This window comes from Ornithorhynchus anatinus, chromosome X2 (genome assembly GCF_004115215.2).
Source record: "Ornithorhynchus anatinus isolate Pmale09 chromosome X2, mOrnAna1.pri.v4, whole genome shotgun sequence".
NCBI classification, from domain to species: Eukaryota; Metazoa; Chordata; class Mammalia; order Monotremata; family Ornithorhynchidae; genus Ornithorhynchus; species Ornithorhynchus anatinus.
Window position 1 is genome coordinate 9803806 of NC_041750.1, and position 18604 is coordinate 9822409.

The following is an 18604-nucleotide window of genomic DNA, read 5'->3' on the forward strand; positions in this document are numbered from 1 at the left end:
AGACTGTAAGCTCCTTGTGCAAAGGGAACATGTCTACCAACTCCATTATATTGTATTCTCCCAAGTACACAGTAAACACTCAATAAATCCAATTGATTGATTAGTAAGATTATTCCTCCTCTCCTTCCTGTCTCCAAAAACGGTTCAAGACCAAAACCCTTATCAAGCAGTTATTAAATAAATGGAAAATAATTTGTAGAGAAAGACTAGGTAGATTGTTATACAAATACATAGACTTGCAGAAAATATTCACTGATACTTGTTACAAAATGTCTAGCTTTCCAAAACATAAAATGCATGGCAATATTTTACAGTTATAGTGGACTTATGCTTCTCCTTTAGTTAATGTACATTTTCAAGCAGCCCGATTTCAGTTTAGTTATTTTTAATAGTAGTCTTAATTTTTCACATCACTGTGCAAAAAAGAGATACCTGATCAAAGGCCATTATCCAAATACAAATTTCAGTAACATAGAAAACATTTTTATTATTTTGCACTCATGGCTTCGTTACTCCAGTTCGAGTTCTTAGCATTGTTGATGAAAACAGAGTTAGGTTTACTATCCTGGAAATATCACTGAGTCAGGTTCTGTTATCAAAGATGAGGGGAAAGTCTGGCAAAACTCTCAGGCATAAAAAGTGTGAATTTGGCAATATAAAACCATGGAGACAACCATTGCTGCCACCTGGAAAGCAAGAACACAGACAATATCAACTTAATGTCTTTTCTGTTTTCTTTCAAAATTCTGAAATAAGGTTTTTTGGGAGGTTTTTACTTCAAATTAGCCCATAAAAGTATTGGTATAATTAACCAGGTCTACCCCGACACTTTATATGGTGCTTGGCACATAGTACATGCTTAACAATACAATAATCATAACAACTGAAGTTTCTCCTCCAAAACTCTAGTCCTGTGGAGCTATGTCTAGGTCTAAATAAATGTTTAAAGGGTTAATCAATTAATCAGTCAGTGGTATTTATTGAGTGCTTACTATGTATAGAGCACTGTACTAAGCACTTAGAAGAATTAGCAGGCACATTCCCTGCCCATAACAAGGTTACAGTCTAGAGCAGGAGACAGATATTAATATGAATCAATAATTTATAAAATATAATTTAAAGATATGTAAATGTTGTGTCTTTGCTAACTGTTGCTGGAAACACAATGTCAATCTCCCTGTTGCTTCCATCCATTGCCAGGAAAGACATTTGAAATGTCTTTTCTTTATACCCACCCCCCTCCTGCCCCCATCCCCATTTTTCCCATTCCGCTTTAACATGGCGATATTTGCCATGGGAAAAGTCATTGATGTTCTACAAGGAAAGGTGCCTTCAGATCAGCCTGTAACAACACTCCTGATGAATGTTTGCTGGGTTCGGTGGGAAGGAACGTACCTCAAGCACACAAATTCCTAAAGCCACCCCTCCAACAATCTTTCCATTGTGGCTCAGAAACTTCTGAAATTTGTGGAGACACCCCTGGAATAGAATCAAACCACTGAATTGTTAGGACATTATAGTTTATAGGGGGTGATTTAAGATTCATACCAGAATGAAACCTTAAATCCATTTTCTCCACCCAAAGATTAGAGGAATAATCCATCAAGCATCAGACTATGTCTGACCTCGTTATTTTGAATCTACCCCATTGTTCAGTGTTAGGCACATAGTAAATACTGAACAAATACCACAATTATTATGATTAATTATTAGAAGTAGCTGGGCCTAAAGTTTTGAAGTTTAATGCACTATTTCAGGCCCTGCTAAATAGAGCACTACTCTTTCGAGAGGGCTGGGGGGTTGGGGGCTATTTTGTTCTGGGGGCGGCGTGGGGGGCAGGGAAGGGGGTTAGGTGGCCAGACAGGCATTTTACCAGATTATCAGCATTTGGAAACTAACACCCTTTTCTGTGGGATTTCATCAGCAGTTTAGATCATCTCTCAGTGAAGATCATCTCAGATCTTCTGTTCAAACATATGCCTATGTTATTGGTAGTGTCTGTGAAACGTAGTGAAAGATCCAGATAGTGAATCAACAGTAAATCCTCAAAGACACCAAATTTGAAAGCCAGGTGGGGAAATCTCCTTTCTGACAAAATGTCACCTGAGGATCCAGAAGGAAAAACTAGGTATGAAGAAGTTTACTGTACCATCTTTGTGAGATCAATCTGATTGCTTTGGCAAGGAGCATTCCCAGAGCAGCAAGATACTGGATACTCTGACGTTTCCTTTTTCTCCTGGTATCTAGAGCCATTGAAATCGGTGTAGTTGTTAAATCCGCAACAATTCAGCTAGGAAGAAAGACAACTTTTTCATGATTCTGAAATCTGAAGTCTCCCCACAGACGCCACCTCCCTGAGTCTGCCCCTATCTTTCGATGCACACACGCATCAGAGAGAATGAGCATTATTTATTAATAATAATAATAATAATGGCATTTGTTTAGGTTCGATGTCAGGGAGTGGGGGACTTGCAAGCTTTCTCAGGGTGCCAAGTGGCATGAGTGGGGCTTACCCAGATCTGGGAGCAGCCTGTGCCCAGCTCCCGTGCCCTCTGGAGCAACAGTGGAGAAGGAGGTTTCTTCTTCTTTCTCTTTTCTCTCTCTCTCCTTCTCCCTCCTCCACCCTCTATTCCTTTCTAGTTCATCTCTAGACTGTAAGCTCACTGTGGATAGGGAACCTACTGTACTCTCCGAAGTGCTCAGTACAGTATTCTGCATACACTAAGTGCTCAATAAATACCATTGATCGATTGATTCTCCCCCCAAGTCCCCTTGAAACCTTGCCTTAATGCCCCACCCCTCAAAGCTCCACTCCCGCAAAGCCTCACCCCAAAGTTTGCCCCCCCCCACACCCAATACGGAAAGTTGACGCTCCTGAGATCTAGTGCTTTAGAACTGAACTAGCAAAATCCCCCTCCTTGTAAGGTATTTGCCTCACAAAAAGGTCGGCATGGTCCTGTTTATGAAATTCTTTCCCCTAGCCTGTGTTTAATTGGAATTTTAGAACATCAATTTTCTCTTCACTTACCTCCTTCATGGTGGTGTCCCAGACTGAAGTTATATCATCTTGTACGCCATAGTCCTCTCTTAATGTTTTGACAGCCCAGATCTTCATACGCTCAACAAATATATCTGTCTGGAATTGTTAGTGTACATAATTTGCTTTATTAATCAATCACTGATATTTATTGAGCACCTAGTGACTGCAGAGCACTGTGCTAAGCACTTGGGAGAATACAATATAAAGAGTTCGTAGACGTGTTCCCTGATCACAAGGAATTTACAATCTAGAGGGATTGTATTAGCTAACGAACCCCTTTACTCCCTCCTCAAATCCCCAGCAACCACACGTTCTCCTTCTCGAACCTCATATGACCTCACTGATTACCTCACCAATTATTGAGCACAGTAAGCACTCAATAAATGCTATGGAATAAATATGATTGAATGAATTACCTTATTGGCAAGATTGAGGCTACTGGAAGTGAGCTTCCACCCTCCCTTCCTCAACATTCTCTTTAGGAAAGCAGCGTGGCTTAGTGGAAAGAGCACAGGCTTGGGAGTCAGAGGACGTGGGTTTTAATCCTGGCTCCACCACTTGTCTACTGTGTGACCTTGGGCAAGCCATTTAACGTCTCTGTGCCTCAGTTACCTCATCTGTAAAATGGGGATTAAGATTGTGAGCCTCACGTGGGACAACCTGATTAGTTTGTATCTACCCCAGCGCTTAGAACAGTGCTTGGCACATAGTAAGCACTTAAATACCATAGGTATCATTATTATTATTATTCTGTCCACTCTGTCACCCTTCCCAGTTGTCTCTCCTATCTGCTCTCTAGATCCAACCCCTCTCCCTGTGCCCCTCATCCCATCCCCTCTCACCTCTTAAAAGCACTCCCTCTCGGACATCTTAACCTCTCATACTCCACTGGCTTCTTCCTTCCTTTCTAAATCTACCCTTCCTCCCAACTTTCCCATCACAATCTCCTCCAGGAGGCCTTCCCATTAAGCCATCTTTCCCCTCTGACTCTCTCTCCCTTCTGCGTCGCCTAAGCATTTAGATCTGTGCCCTTTAGGCACTTGGTATTCACCCCACCCTCAGTCCCACAGCACTTAGACATTCCCATAACTTATTTATTTATATTAATGTCTGTCTCCCTCTCTAGGTCATAAGCTTGCTGTGGGTAGAGAACACGTCTCTCAACTCTGTTGCATTGTACTCTCCCAGGTGCTTAGTACTGTGCTCTGCGCACTCAATAAATACCATTGATTGATTGATTGATTGATTGATTGTTCACAATCAACAATACCATCTCCCCTGTTCCAGAAGTTTGCAACATTGCTGTCATCTTTGGCTCCTCTCTATCTTTCACCTCCCTCAACCTGTTTCGAAATGCTGCCAGTTTTTCCTCCACAATATTTCCTCTCTACCCTTAAGGTCACCGCCCTGATCCAAGCCCTCATTACCCCTCTCCTTACTGGACTCCCTACAGCTAACCTTGCCTCTTTTCAGTCTTTCCTAAACTCTTCTGCCCAGGTCATTGTTCTAAAATGCCCATCCCACTAGACAGTACGTGGAAGAAGGCAATGGTAAACCACTTCCGTATTTTCTACCAAGAAAATTATGGACTACCTACCAGAATGACTACAGATAAAAATGGGATGTTATGGAGATGTGTCCATGGAGTCGCCGTGGGTCAGCAATGACTTGATGGCATTTGACAACAACAACAACTAGACAGTAAGCTCCCTCTAGATTGTAAGCTTCTTATGGGCAAGGAACCTGTCTACCAACTCTATTATATCATACTCTCCCAAGCGCTCAGTTTAGTGCTTTGCACACAGTAAGTACTCAATAAATACCACTGATTGATTGATTGATCAGAATTCATCATTCCCACCTAGAAAAAATACTAATTTCCCTCTGCATCAATCAGACAGTCAATCAGATCCGTCTTCAAGTGGGTCATTGTTGCATAGAAGCAGCGTCGCTCAGTGGAAAGAGCCCGGGCTTGGGAGTCAGAGGTCATGGGTTCTAATCCCGGCTCCACCACTTGTTAGCTGTGTGACTTTGGGCAAGTCACTTAACTTCTCTGGGCCTCAGTTACCTCATCTGTAAAATGGGGATGAAGACTGTGAGCCCCATGAGGGACAACCTGATCACCTTGTATCCCCCCAGCGCTTGGAACAGTGCTTTGCACATAGTAAGCGCTTAACAAATACCAAGATTATTATTCAAGGCTCTCCCCCAGCTGACTCCGGGGCGAGCTTCAGACATTCTACCAATCCATCAACCAAACAGTGGTATTTGTTGAGCACTTACTGTGTGCAGAGCACTGAACTAAGTATTTGGGAGAGTAAACTATAACAGACTATAACTATTAACACTATAACTTCAGGGGGAGGCAGCCTGGTCAAGGAGTCAGGAGACTTGGGTTCTAATCCAGGCCTGCCACCAGTTTGCTGTATGACCTTGGGTATGTACTTAACCTCTCTGTGTCTCAATTTCCACATCTGTTAAAATGGGGATAAAACCTACTCTCCCTACCTCTTAGATTGTAAATGCTATGTGGGACAGGGACTGTCTGATCTAATTATCTTGCATCTATACTGGCGCTCAACACAGTGCTTGATATATAGAGTAAGTGCTTAATAACACCAACTCCATAGACTGCTTATGAAATACAGATAGCAACACTTCACTTCATCTCAGATCATTCAATCAATCTCTAGGGTTGAATGGAGCTAGAGTTGAATAAGCAATTCACCTCAGAGCAAATTGAAGGCAGGAAATAAAAAATGTTGTAGTAAATTAGCAACTGCCATTCGACTATGAGGGAGGCAAAATGCACTGGAATACTGCCAGGGTACAGAAGCTAATGTTCTTAGTCTTTTGAAAAACCAAAGAACTCTTTTTTCCAGCAAAGAATAATGGTACCTCTGTTAATGAGAGAGGTGAAAAACACGCAGCAGGTTTTAATTCACATCAACTGTTACCAAGGAGAACAAACACAGCAGCAAGAAGGAAAAGATAAGTAATGAGAGAAAGGTTGTTCAAAGAGTTACTTTGCCCTGGCCTCCCTCGAACAACTATTTGGAGACTCATCAATCAATCAATCGCATTTATTGATCACTTACGATTGCAGAGCACTGTGCTAAGCACTTGGGAGAGTACAATATAACAAAGTTGGTAGACACACTCCCTGCTCACAACAAGCTTACAGTCTAGAAGGGGAGACAGACATTAATATAAAAAAATAAATTATGGATATGTACAAAAGTGCTGTGGGGATGAAGGAGGGGTGAATAAAGGGTCCAAATCCAAGCGCAAGAGTGATGCAGAAGGGAGTGGGAGAAGAGGAAATGAGGGCTTTGTCAGGGAAGGCTTCTTGGAGGAGATGCGCAGTGGCAATCCCTGCCCAACAACGGGCTCAGTCTAAAAGATGTATAATGGCAATAAGAGTAAATGTGTGGAATCAATTTTTTAAAAAGTACTTACTGAGCACTTACTGTGTGCAGAGCACTGTACTAAACACTTGGGGGTATACAGTGCAACAGAGATGGTAGACACATTCCATTCCAGGTGCTTAGTACAGTGCTCTGCACATAGTAAGCGCTCAATAAATCGTGGCTCACTGGAAAGAGCATGGACTTTGGAGTCAGAGGTCATGGGTTCGAACCCCAGCTCTGCCACTTGACAGCTGTGTGACTTTGGGCAAGTCACTTAACTTCTCGGTGCCTCAGTTCCCTCATCTGTAAAATGGGGATTAAGACTGTGAGCCCCACGTGGGACAACCTGATTCCCCTGTGTCTACCCCAGCGCTTAGAACAGTGCTCGGCACATAGTAAGCACTTAACAAATACCAACATTATTATTATTAATAAATACTATTGAATGAATGAAAGAATGAATGAATGAATAAATGAATGAATTCCCTGCCCACACGGGAATAAGCAGGGCTTAGTGGAAAGAGCACGGGCCTGGGAGTGAGAGGACCTGGGTTCTAATCCCAGCTCTGCCACTCATCTGCTGTGTGATCTTGGACAACTCACTCAAATTATCTGTGCCTCAGTTTCATCAACTGTAAAATGGGGATTAAAAACCTGTTATCCCTCCTACTTAGACTGTGAACCCATTGTGGGACAGAGACAATGTTCAATCTAATTAACTTGTATCTACCCCAGCACTTAGACCAGTATTTGGCACACAGTAAGCGCTTAACAAATGCCATTAAAAAAAAAAAAGAGTTTACAGTCTAGAGGGGGAGACAGACATTAATATAAATAAATAATTTTTGGATATGTATGAAAATGAGTGCTACCCAAAAAGGTAGGGGCAAAAGGAATAAACAAGTGGAATCAATAACTAAAGGGAGAAGCAGCGTGGCTTAGTGGAAAAGGCACAGGCTTGGGAGTCAGAGGTCGTGGGTTCTAATCCTGGCTCGGCCACTTGTCAGCTGTGTGACTTTGGGCAAGTCACTTCACTTCTCTGTGCCTCAGTTACCTCATCTGTAAAGTGGGGATGAAGCCCGTGAGCCCCACGTGGGACAACCTACCTTGCATCTTCCCCAGTGCTTAGAACAGTGCTTGGCACATAGTAAGCGCTTAACAAATACCATCACTATTATTATTATTATTATAAATAGCACAGCTACGACTGGTTTAATCCTAGCCCAGGCCACTTTCCCCTAGATCATATTGTCTCCCAAGACAACTTCCCACTTGGTTCTGATTTCAACTACAGAAATCATACATATAGACTATTTCAACAAATCCTCACAGTCACCCAGAAACTTACTAGTGAAGAAAATGCCAGTATTACCACCGCACATGTCATCTCTGCAATGAAGATTATCAATACGGCAATGAAGAACTAGGGAAAAAGAAACATGATCAATGGTAATGGCCACTAGCTTTTTAAATCTGAGGTGAGCCCTGCCATCGGGCTGGTGGAAAGGGCACCGGTCCAGTCAAATCAGATCCTGCCCGTAGCTGGCTATTGTGGATGAATTCACTACTTAATTGTGGTACTTGTGAAGCGCTTACTACGTGCCAGGCACTGTACTAAGCGCTGGTGTGGATACAAGCAAATCAGGTTGGACAAGGTCCCCATCCCACATGGGGCTTGCAGTCTCGCTCCCCATTTTACAGATGAGGTAACTGAGGCCAGAGAAGTAAAGTGACTTGCCCAAGGTCACACAGCAGACAACTTGGCAGTGCGCTGCAGCCCTGATCAGCTGTTTGCTTGTGGCACTCTGCACCGCAGTGGGACGAGACGGTGCGAGTGGCACTGCATGGGTTCTCGGGCTTGAAGTGTCAAGACTGAGGTCCATCTCTCGTGTCTGACGGGAGACTCCATGATAATGCCCACTTTTCCTTCCACCAAACTGCATCACAGAGAGCCTCATCACATGGAGAGTGCGGGCTTCCCCACCCAAGCTTCGATAAAAACTGCATCTGCCTGGTTATTCCCAGAGGGTCGGCAATAACAAGGACTGATGAGAGCCATTTCGGGGTTTTCCTACCTTGCGATACCTACCAGCAATAGCATGCTTTTGCTCTCCCTCACGGCTCCGCAACAGCCCAGGAATCCCATGAACAAGAGAAAGGAGCCTAACGCAATGCAGAGGTGGGCCATGTTGATCAGCTGAATCAGTTGGGGTGCAGAGGCTCCCAGAATCTTAACAAAGGAGCCTCCATCCACCTTCACCCACACACCAAGGCTCAGCAAAGCTAGTCCACCTAACTGTGAAGGAGAGAGAAGGATCCGTGTTTACATTCCAACACTTGGGAAAACAGAATGTCTCTAGTTTGCCCTAACTCTATCTTGGGCATATGCCACGGAGATGGACTTTTTATTCCTCTTGGTTAGACCCCCTGGGGGGGAAATAAAAAGAAAAGCTGGCAAAATGGGGGTCAGATGTGCAACTAGTTATTTGGCAGCTCTGGAGGAAAACAAAATGGACAGATGCAACCCCCCTTTTTATGGTATTTGTTAAGCGCTTACTATGTGTCAAGCACTGGTCTAAGCTCTGGGGTAGATACAAGTTAATCAGTCTGGATACAGTCCCTACCTCACATCGGGCTCACAGTCAAAGTAGGAGGGAGAACAGGTATTGAATCCCCATTTTGCAGTTAAGGAAACTGAGGCACAGAGAAGTTAAGTGAGTTGCCCGAGGTCACACAGCTGGCAAATGGCAGAGCCGGGATTAGAACCCAGGACCTCTGGCTTCTAGGCCTAGGCTCTTTCCACTACACCACACTTCTGAGCAGATCGATGTCTCTGGTACCGAAATCTAAGTTTTCCCACTGGGTTTGTTTCCCTATCAATCAATCACATTTACTGAGTGATTAATGTGTGCAGAGCACTGTACTAAGTTGTTGGGAGAGTACAATACAACAGAGTTGGTAGACACCTTCCCTGCCCACAAGGAGCTTACAGGTTACAAGACTGTCATTCTCTCTCTAAGAAATCTAATGGGGTTTTATTTACTTTGAACATTTCTACACTGTGGCTGGGGGTTGGATAAGATCATTTTTTCCTTTTTTCTTTAGCCAATCTCAAGAATCCCACAGGTTCCAAGTCTTGTGGCCAGACTGGGATAACACAAACTGGAATTAGCCCACTTTGTAGGCCAATTCCCCCTGCAGACTGTAAGCTCCTTGTGCACACAGGAAGCACTCAATAAATACATTGATTGATTATCCCAGAACGTACTGCCAGGAGGCTACTGAGAAGGGGGTAGGGGTGCCGTGAATGTAGCTGCACTTCTGAGAGTGAGGCCCTCTGGACTGTAAGCTCCTCATGGGCAGGGAATGTGTCTCCCAACTCTCTTGGATTGTACTCTCCCAAGAGCTTAGTACAGTGCTCTGCACACCATTAGCGCTCAATAAATACCATTGATTGATTCCAATTTAACCTCACCAATTGCTCCAGTTAATGTTGGTATTTGTTGGTATTTGTTAAGCACTTACTATGTGCCAAGCACTGTTCTAAGCGCTGGGGTAGATACAGGGTCATCAGGTTGTCCCATGCAGGACTCACAGTCTTAATCCCCATTTTCCAGATGAGGTAACTGAGGCACAGAGAAGTGAAGTGACTTGCCCGAAGTCACACAGCTGACAAGCGACGGAGCCGGGATTTGAACCTATGACCTCTGACTCCTAAGCCCGGGCTCTTTCCACTGAGCCACGCTGCTTCTCTGTCCCATTGCAGCTGTTACCAGGTCAGGCAAGGCAGATACTGGTGAGGGCCAATACTGGGCCAGAAAGACAGGGACTGCGGTGGATTTCTGACTCCTGCAAGTTTCTCTGTCATAGAATAATATTAATAATTGTGGTTTTGTTAAGCACTTACAATGTACCGGGCACTGTACTAAGCACTGGGGTGCATGCAAGCAAATGGGGTTGGACATCGTCCCTGTCCCACATGGGGCTCACAGTCTCAATCCCTATTTTACAGATGAGGTCACTGGGCACAGAGAAGTGAAGTGACTTGCCCGAGGTCACTCAGCAGACAAGTGGCAGAGGCAGGATTAGAACCTATGACCTTCTGACTTCCAAGCCTGGGCTCTATCCCCTACGCCATGCTGCTTTCCTATTAAAACCATTTCACAGCACATTAAAACCATTTCACAGGATCATTACACAGGGTCACTTGTAAGGCAGATTATGTTTGGGAGATTTGATAGAAGTGCTTTTTATTGGCTTTCAGCTTGATAGCACTCATGAATATTAGATTGAGCTACTGCAGGCTCACTAGCTAATGCCATGAGATTGTGCTCTTCTAAGTGCCTCCTGATTGGCCCAGAGCCTGATTGACAGCTGCTCCTCTAATATGCTGGTTGGCCTGTACTTGTGGCCTTTCCATCCTCCAATATCTCAGTATCAGAAAAGTCAGGCTAAAGTTAGCACATCTCTTCTATGCAAGAATGCCAATTGGCTAGAGATAACAGGATCAATCAATCAATCATATTTATTGAGTGCTGACTGTGTGCAGAGCACTGTACTAAGTGCTTGGGAGAGTACAGTATAACAAGATAATAATAACTGTTGTATTTGTTAAGCGCTTACTATGCGTCGGGCGCTGTACACATTCCCTGCCCACAGCAAGCTTACAGTCTAGATGGGGAGACAGACATTCATATAAATTTTTACAAATTACAGATATGTACATAGGTGCTGTGGGGCTGGGACAGGGGATGAATAAAGAGAGCAAGTCAGGGTGACACAGAAGGGAGTGGAAGGAAAGGAAAAGAGGACTTAGTCAGGGAAGGCCTCTTGGAGGAGTTGTACCTTCAGTAAGGCTTTGAAGGCTGAGAGAGTCATTGTCTGTTGGATATGAGGAGGGAGGGCAGTTCTCCTGAGGTCAGCTGGCTAGTCTCTCTTTATTGCTCTATTGTATTTTCCAAGCGCTTAGCACAGTGTTATGCACACAGTAAGTGCTCAATAAATACGATTGAATGAATGAGTGAATGAATGAATGGTTAGTCCCATGAAGATCCATGTGAATTTTATGAAATACATTCAAGGTATTTGCTTGGCCCAGTTCAGCCTGGCCAAATCACTCTCAGGCTCATGCCTAGTGGACGGTTTGCTTGGGAATTTCAGTAAAGGCACACGAGGCTGACCGATGCAGAGACAAAATCCTTCTCCATGGATGTCAGGCTGAGGAAAAAGTACCAAGGGAAAAGATTCATGAAGCGCTAGCTTGGTCTCCCAATATCACGCTGGGGGTAAAGAGAAGACTCTAGTTTCCGGAATTGTTTAGTCTAAAAATAAATCTATTCCAACAGTGAACGCTGAATACCAAATTTGCTACCCATATGAACATCCACCTTCTGTGCAGGTTCTTCAAGCTAGGAAACAGATTAATCATTATTTCAGACCATCAGTGCCAGATGGTAGACAGCCATACAGGAGCTTAAATGTAAACTAGATGTTTCTCTTCCTTAAAGATGCTTCTTTGGAAATGTTCCTTTTTACCCATATACTCCCTCAAGTCTCATACTCACAAATATGATGCCATTAAAGACAAACATCATCATTTTCAGAAACGAGAAGCACCCCATCTTCTCCTGCCTGCAAAATAGAGCGGAACCTATTAATGTGCAGCTTCAAAATGGCCTCCCGTTTCTAGGGCAACCTTAGAAGCTTGTCTATGCTAATACCACCCATCCACACACCCCCCCCCCCCAGCCACCTCTTCCACACCCTAGCTGGGCAGCAGTGAATAGAAGAAGGGGAGGAGAGGACAGAAAGGGATTCAAGAGATTTGCCTTGGGCAGAAAAATCTACACCAACATCAAGGGTCACAAGCATTATGGGATAGCCTCAGAGATATGGCAGGATAAGCCATCTTCTAAACACACTTTTATCCAGGTACAGAGAGCCGATTTTCAAAGTATCCTCTAAGGAGCTGATGTTTTGCTTTTCCAGCCACTCTTAAGGAGCTGAGGCAGTTGCCTAGCAGCCACGGAACTGCGGTTCCTTGCCAGAAATGGCTCTGCTTCTTCTTTATTGTATGCACATTGTTCATAAAATCAGAGTCTGCCTTATCCTTGGGCATCTACTAATGTTAATGAAGTTTAAGTACTACAATAGGATGCCTTCCAATTTGACTGTGGCTAAAAAAGAAATGGCACACACTGAGAAATGTTTCAGAGAGGAATTCTCTGTACAAGTATCAAGAACAAAATTGAAAAGCCTCCAAGATGAGAAATGCAAAAACCATCTCTGATCCACACTACTTCACTGTCCTTGCCCTAAGAATTTTGCTGTTAAAACTCTCCTTTATGGTAGGGAGTAAGGACCACAGAAATAAGAAATCACCCAAACACTCAGGTCAAAAGAATCAACAATTAGCAATTCTCGGAGAGTGTGAACTTTAGAAAACGTTAACCAAGTCTCTGTGGAAAGTCAGCTCTGGGGAAAGGTAAATGATCGCAATGTGTCAGAGATGAAAAGGCTGTTTGTTCATGCTATCGCTTCGCCTCATGGAAGGACTGGACACTCATGTATAAACACACCAGTTTAGCTTAAAGTTGAGCCCATATTTCCAAAAAGAATAAGGACCTGCAAGCCTTTGGTAGCCAACAGGATGAGAAACTAATAATAATAATAATAATAACTGTGGTATTTGTTAAGTGTTTATTATGTGCCAGCACTTTTCTAAGTGCTGGGGTAGATACAAGATAACCAGTTCCCACATGGGGCTCACAATCTAAGTAGGAGGGAGAACAGATATTGAGTCTCCATTTTGGAGATAAAGAAACTGAGGCCCAGAGAAGTGAAGTGAATTGCCCAATGTCATACAGCAGGTAGGGGAAGCAGCATGGTGTAATGGATAGAGCACGGGCCTGGGAGTCAGAAGGTCGTGGGTTCTAATCCGGATCCACCACTTGTCTGCTGTGTGACCTTGGGCAAGTCATTTCACTTCCTCTGTGCCTCAGTTTCCTCATCTGTAAAATGAGGATTAAGACTGTGAGCCACATGTGGGACAGGGGCTATGCCCAATCTGATTTGCTTGTATCCACTCCAGCGGTTAGTACAGTGCCTGGCACAGTGTAAGTGCTTAACAAACACCAGAATTGCTATTATTATTATTATTATTATCATTAGGACTCAGGTCCTCTGACTCCCCAGCCTGTGCTTTTTCCACTAGGACCACGCTACTTCCCTAAGCAAATATTAAGAAATCTAAGCATGTATTTCTTTAATGAATATTTGTTGATTCATTGGAAAATAAAGAAACACTTCTTCACCCAGGGGGTAGGAAGCAGAGAGAATTCATTTCCATGGGAAGTTGTGCCAGGCCCAAAATACCAAAGGTTCAAGAGGGGTTTGATTAAATTCATGGACCAGCTAGCCATAACCATGAGGGTGGCTATTGGTTATCCTAGATGGCAACCAGCATACCGTTTCTCCCGGTCTCCTGTTGTCACTGTCAGAGACCAGAGCCCTGAGCTAGATGGACCTGTAATGGTGGTATTCATGGTCTGACTTTGTGTTTTGGTGGGGGGGTTTTTCCTGCTTTCTATTAAATGTGTACTTGTCCTGACATGGACAAAAGAGACTGCTGATGTTGAATTGAAAGTTTGGAAACTAGTTTATTTAAAAATAATTCTCACTAATCGCTCTTATGGGTTATTTTCTCATTCCTCATCGGAAAGCAAAACACTCTTCCGATGATCATTATTTTGGGGCAAATGAATGTTTTGCTCTCTGGCACAGAGAGGTAGGGGAGAAAATGGAGGGAATGTCTCCCCCCTAAAAAAGAGTCCATTAGGAGAAAGATTTTTAAGGATAACTTTTCTGAAGGTCCCTACTTTGTTATTGGAGCTTTTGAAAAGCCAAGTAGGCCACTTCCATCAGTGTTAATGGCTGGAGCGCATTCGTGAGGGCAAAATGGACCTTTTAAGAGACCTTAAATTGGAATTGATGGGATTATGTTTGCAAAAGAACCAATTGGAGGATTTAAAAACACACCTTCAATTCAAGAAACATGCAAAATGAATTTAGCCTAGAAGAGTAGCTACTGAGATCAACTATAATGGGATCCTATTAACTGCCCCACTGTTATTTCTGGGTTTTAAAATGAATTATGAAGAAAATTGCTAAAGCAACTCGTCACCAGCAACGCCCAGTAATTATTAAAAAGTAGATCGGGCAATTACAAATCATTGTTGGGACTTCAGAGGTTAGTAAACAAAAATATAAATTGATTTGCAAATTTGACATGGAAGATAATTAGCCTGAAATGCAAAGAGCAAGCCTTGTTTACAGGATCCCGGACCAAGTAACTGTGAGTCAACCTCAGGGCTGGCTCTCCTTCTCGTCCCTCCTAAAATGATGGAATTTCCATTAGCAAACTCCCTGCAAACACCATTTGTCCTCCTGAATAGATCCTATCTACTAAGTGCTATTGTCCTCTCCCAAGTGCTTAGTACAGTGCTCTGCTTCCGGTAAGCACTCTGTAAACACCACTGTTAGATTGGTGGGTTGAACAGCCCCCCAGCTACTGCTTTGGTTTTGCTGAAATTGCTCGATACAACATTCCTCTTACCTTACTGGATGTTTCAACACTCAAGAAGTGATGGGGCAATTTCTGGCTTCCTTTCAGGTGTCTTTCCTCTGTTTTCTTCTTTCTTTCTGACACAGGGTATAGTTTGCCACCTACCACACATTAGGACCTAGTCTTAATGGTTTATTTTCTCTCCTAGCAACCTCCATTAGATGTTGCTAAATTGTAGTTCGGGGACCTTCTTAGTTCCCGGACTTCCTTAGTTCCCTCTTGATTTCTCTTGAACTGAGAACAGAGCGCAGAGAGAGAGAGAAAAAATGAAATGACATTTAGAATGGACTCCTTATTCTTCAAATACACATTAGAAGGCTTTCAGATCATCACGGAAGGAGAGGATGGGAAGAGGAGCTCAGCTGGACTGGCATATTCCAAAGAAGAACACAAATCCATGCCTCGTGTCTTTCTATCTGTTCATGAAGGGGTCCTCTCTCCGCCTGGCACCATTTGCTCTCATTGATGTTCATTCAGCACAGGCAGTTTCCCCAGGCCTGGACATAAAGGAAGGCACAGTAGCCGTGGGGTGCCAGCGCAGCCTCTGGAGAGAGCTAGAAACAGACAGTAGTGACTGAGTGTTAAGACGCCTTTATCACTAGTTGAAATTTCAGACGAACGACACAGTGATCATGGTTCTGTCTATAAAAGTAAGTACCAACTGAGGTGCTGAGGGACATTGGAAAATGAGTCACACAAGGTGAGAAAAGGCAGTCAGTCAATTGTATTTACTGGGCACTTAATGCATGCAGAGCACTGTACTAAACGCTTGGGGGGAGTACCAAATAACAATATAACAGACATACTCCCTACCCACTACAAGCTTGCAGCCTAGGGGAGCAAAATAATGAAAACAAAGCTGTGCTTCTAAACTCTGCAGTTTCACCTGGGCTAAGAAGGAGAATGGGTAAAGCTTGGGCACATCTCAGGAAACTGAGCCGAAGCAGACTGTGTTCTCAGACAGCCCGGTGGAAAGCCGTACGTAAAGTCAGCTTCGTTAACTGATTTTGGTTCTCAGTGGAGGCCGGTCCATAGGGGAAAGGTCAGAGATTGCCAACCTAGCTATCAGCCACTGGTGGAAGGTGGCTAAGACTGGAACGGCAGAGGAACTGCTGACAAAGCAACAGGCCTCTATTTGGAGGAGCCCAGCTAAGTATCACCTCTAAAATCAACAACTACAGGTGAAATTGCAGAAGCCAGAAAGACAGCACAACTGGTTCTTTCCTGGGCTGTTTGTGTCACTAGAGGGCTCCATGTCTCTACCTGTTGGACTGCTCTCTAGCCTTCGCGGGAGAAGAGCTGGGGGTGGAGAGGGAAAGAGCGGAAGCCCTGATCTTTCCAGCCGTCTCCACTCCCACGCAGGTCCAAGGCCCCTTCCTGGCTCCCAGCCTCCGACACATTGTGGACCTGACTCAGTCACTGTGGACTTACTCCTCAACCATCCCACTGTAAAACGTCAGGTGATCGTATGATGATGAAAGCAGGTATTGCCCTGTAAGAAGAATAGTATATAGCTCATGTACTGGCCAGGAATGGAGTCATTATCTCAGCACGATGAAAAATTAGACTTAGTTGGAGTGGGGAATAGGAAGCCGAGAGATTGGTGACAGCTAGGCACTGGGTGCACCTTCTTTTGGATTCAGAATGATGGCTATCAGGGATTGGTTGTGCATCATCAGTCAATCAATCAGTGACATTTACTGAGCAGGTACTGTGTGCACAGCGGTGTGCTAAAAACTTAGCAGAGTACAGTACTACAGAGTTAGTAGACATGTTCCCTGCCCACAGTGCTACTCTCCTACTACAACCCAGCCCGCAAACTTCGCTCCTCTAATGCTAACCTTCTGGCTGCACCTCGATCTCATCTATCTCATCTATCTCACGGCCGACCTCCCACCCACATCCTGCCTCTGGCCTGGAATGCCCTCCCTCCTCATATCCGACAGACTTCCGGACATATCTCCCAGCCTTCAAAGCCTTAAAGAAGGCACATCTTCTCCAAGAAGCCTTCCCTGACTAAGCCCTCCTTTCCTCTTCTCCTACTCCCATTGACATCACTCTGACTTGCTCCCTTTATTCATTCCCCCCAACCCAGCCCCACAGCATTTATGTACATTATCTGTAATTTATTTATTTATAGTAATGTCTGTCTCCCCACCCTCTAGACTGTAAGCTTGTTGTGGGCAGGGAATGTGTCTATTTATTGTTGTATTGTACTCTCCCAAGCCTTAGTACAGTGGTCTGCACACAGTAAGCGCTCAATAAATAAATAGGGAGCAGTGATGAGAGAGGGGAGACAAATGGGCACGAGGGTTTTCAGGAGGTAAGTGGGATAAGGTCAGAGTGGCGGCTGGACAGAGTAGATTTGTAAGGCAGGCAGGAGCTCTCCTCCTGAGAGAAGCAGCGTGACCTTAGTGGATAGGGCATGGGCCTGGGTGTCAACAGGACCCGGGTTCTAATCCTGACTCTGCCACTTGATTGCTGTGTGACCTGGGCAAGTCACTTCACTTTTCTAAACTTATTGTGGGAAGGGAACGTGACTATCAACTGTTAGATTGTACTCTCCCAAGCATATAGTGCAGTGCTCTGCACAAACTAAGTGCTCAATAAATACAATTGATTGATTGATTCTCTATGCCTCAGTTACCTCATCTGTAAAGTGGAGATTAATACTGCGGGACATGGACTGTGTCCAACCTGATTAGCTTGTATCTACCTCAGTGCTTAGTACAGTGCCTGGCACATAGCAAGCGCTTAACAAATACCATAAAAAAAGAGAAAGAGAAAGAACAGGGAAGGATGAGAAAGTGGTTGAGAGGGTAAGAGGAAACTTGAGAGGTGAGGGGGAAATTTGGGGCAACTCATGCCTGATGTTTTTGATTTTATCAATCAAGCAGTTGTTGCTAAGGTCATCAGGAGCAAGAGAGTTGGGAGGGAGGACCTTGGGGGTTGCAGGAGGGAGTTAAAGGTCTAGAATAGTTGGCGGAGGCAGTGGGCATGGGAGTCGATGAGGGAGGAGAAGAAGTGTTGCTGAGCAGAGGAGAGGGCAGAGTTGTAGGAGGTGAGGGTGAATTTGAAGTGGCTGAAGTTGGCCTGATGTCTGGATTTCCTCCAACGGCTCTCTGTAGCACTTGTGCTGGTGTGGAGGCAGAGTTCTGTGGAGGTGCTCCAGGGCACATGGGGGTTGGTGGTGCAAGATCAATGAAGGGAAAAAGTGGTGAAGGAGTTGAGGACAAGAATTTGTGCATTAAGAGAGATGGACTAGTGAGTCTAAATGGGTCATGACAGGTTGGGATAAGTGGAGGGGCAAGAGATCGGCACTCTCTGAAGAAGGAGAGGACCGTTTCGTGGGGATGGGGGTTAATGGAGAGGAGGCAGGCTTTGAAGGCGAGGAGAACAGTCATCTGTCGAATATGAAGAGGGAAAGAGTTCCAGGCCAGAGGTAGAATGTGAATGAGGTCTCTACCTGTTATCACGATACGGCTGGAGAGAGAGGATGATTCCAGCCTCTTCACCAACAAATAGGGACTC

The 18604-nt window shown here is 44.3% G+C and overlaps 1 protein-coding gene across 3 annotated transcripts; it reads right to left on the reverse strand.

The window, feature by feature from the left end:
- Positions 1-368: 368 nt before the first annotated feature.
- On the reverse strand, positions 369-18604 carry TSPAN16 (tetraspanin 16). Of its 3 annotated transcripts, XM_029052584.1 has the most exons (9): positions 18540-18604; positions 15065-15307; positions 12015-12081; positions 8540-8746; positions 7799-7873; positions 3029-3136; positions 2150-2290; positions 1396-1479; positions 369-686 (listed from the first exon to the last, which is right to left on the reverse strand). In XM_029052584.1, exons 3-9 carry the CDS (start codon positions 12069-12071, stop codon positions 627-629), a joined length of 732 nt encoding a protein of 243 aa, XP_028908417.1. In that variant the 5' UTR covers positions 12072-12081; positions 15065-15307; positions 18540-18604; the 3' UTR covers positions 369-626. The 3 variants fall into 3 exon arrangements, with proteins under 3 accessions (XP_028908417.1, XP_028908420.1, XP_028908419.1); XM_029052587.2 differs by lacking the exons at positions 1396-1479; positions 18540-18604 and having other exon boundaries at positions 15065-15450; XM_029052586.2 differs by lacking the exons at positions 7799-7873; positions 18540-18604 and having other exon boundaries at positions 15065-15448.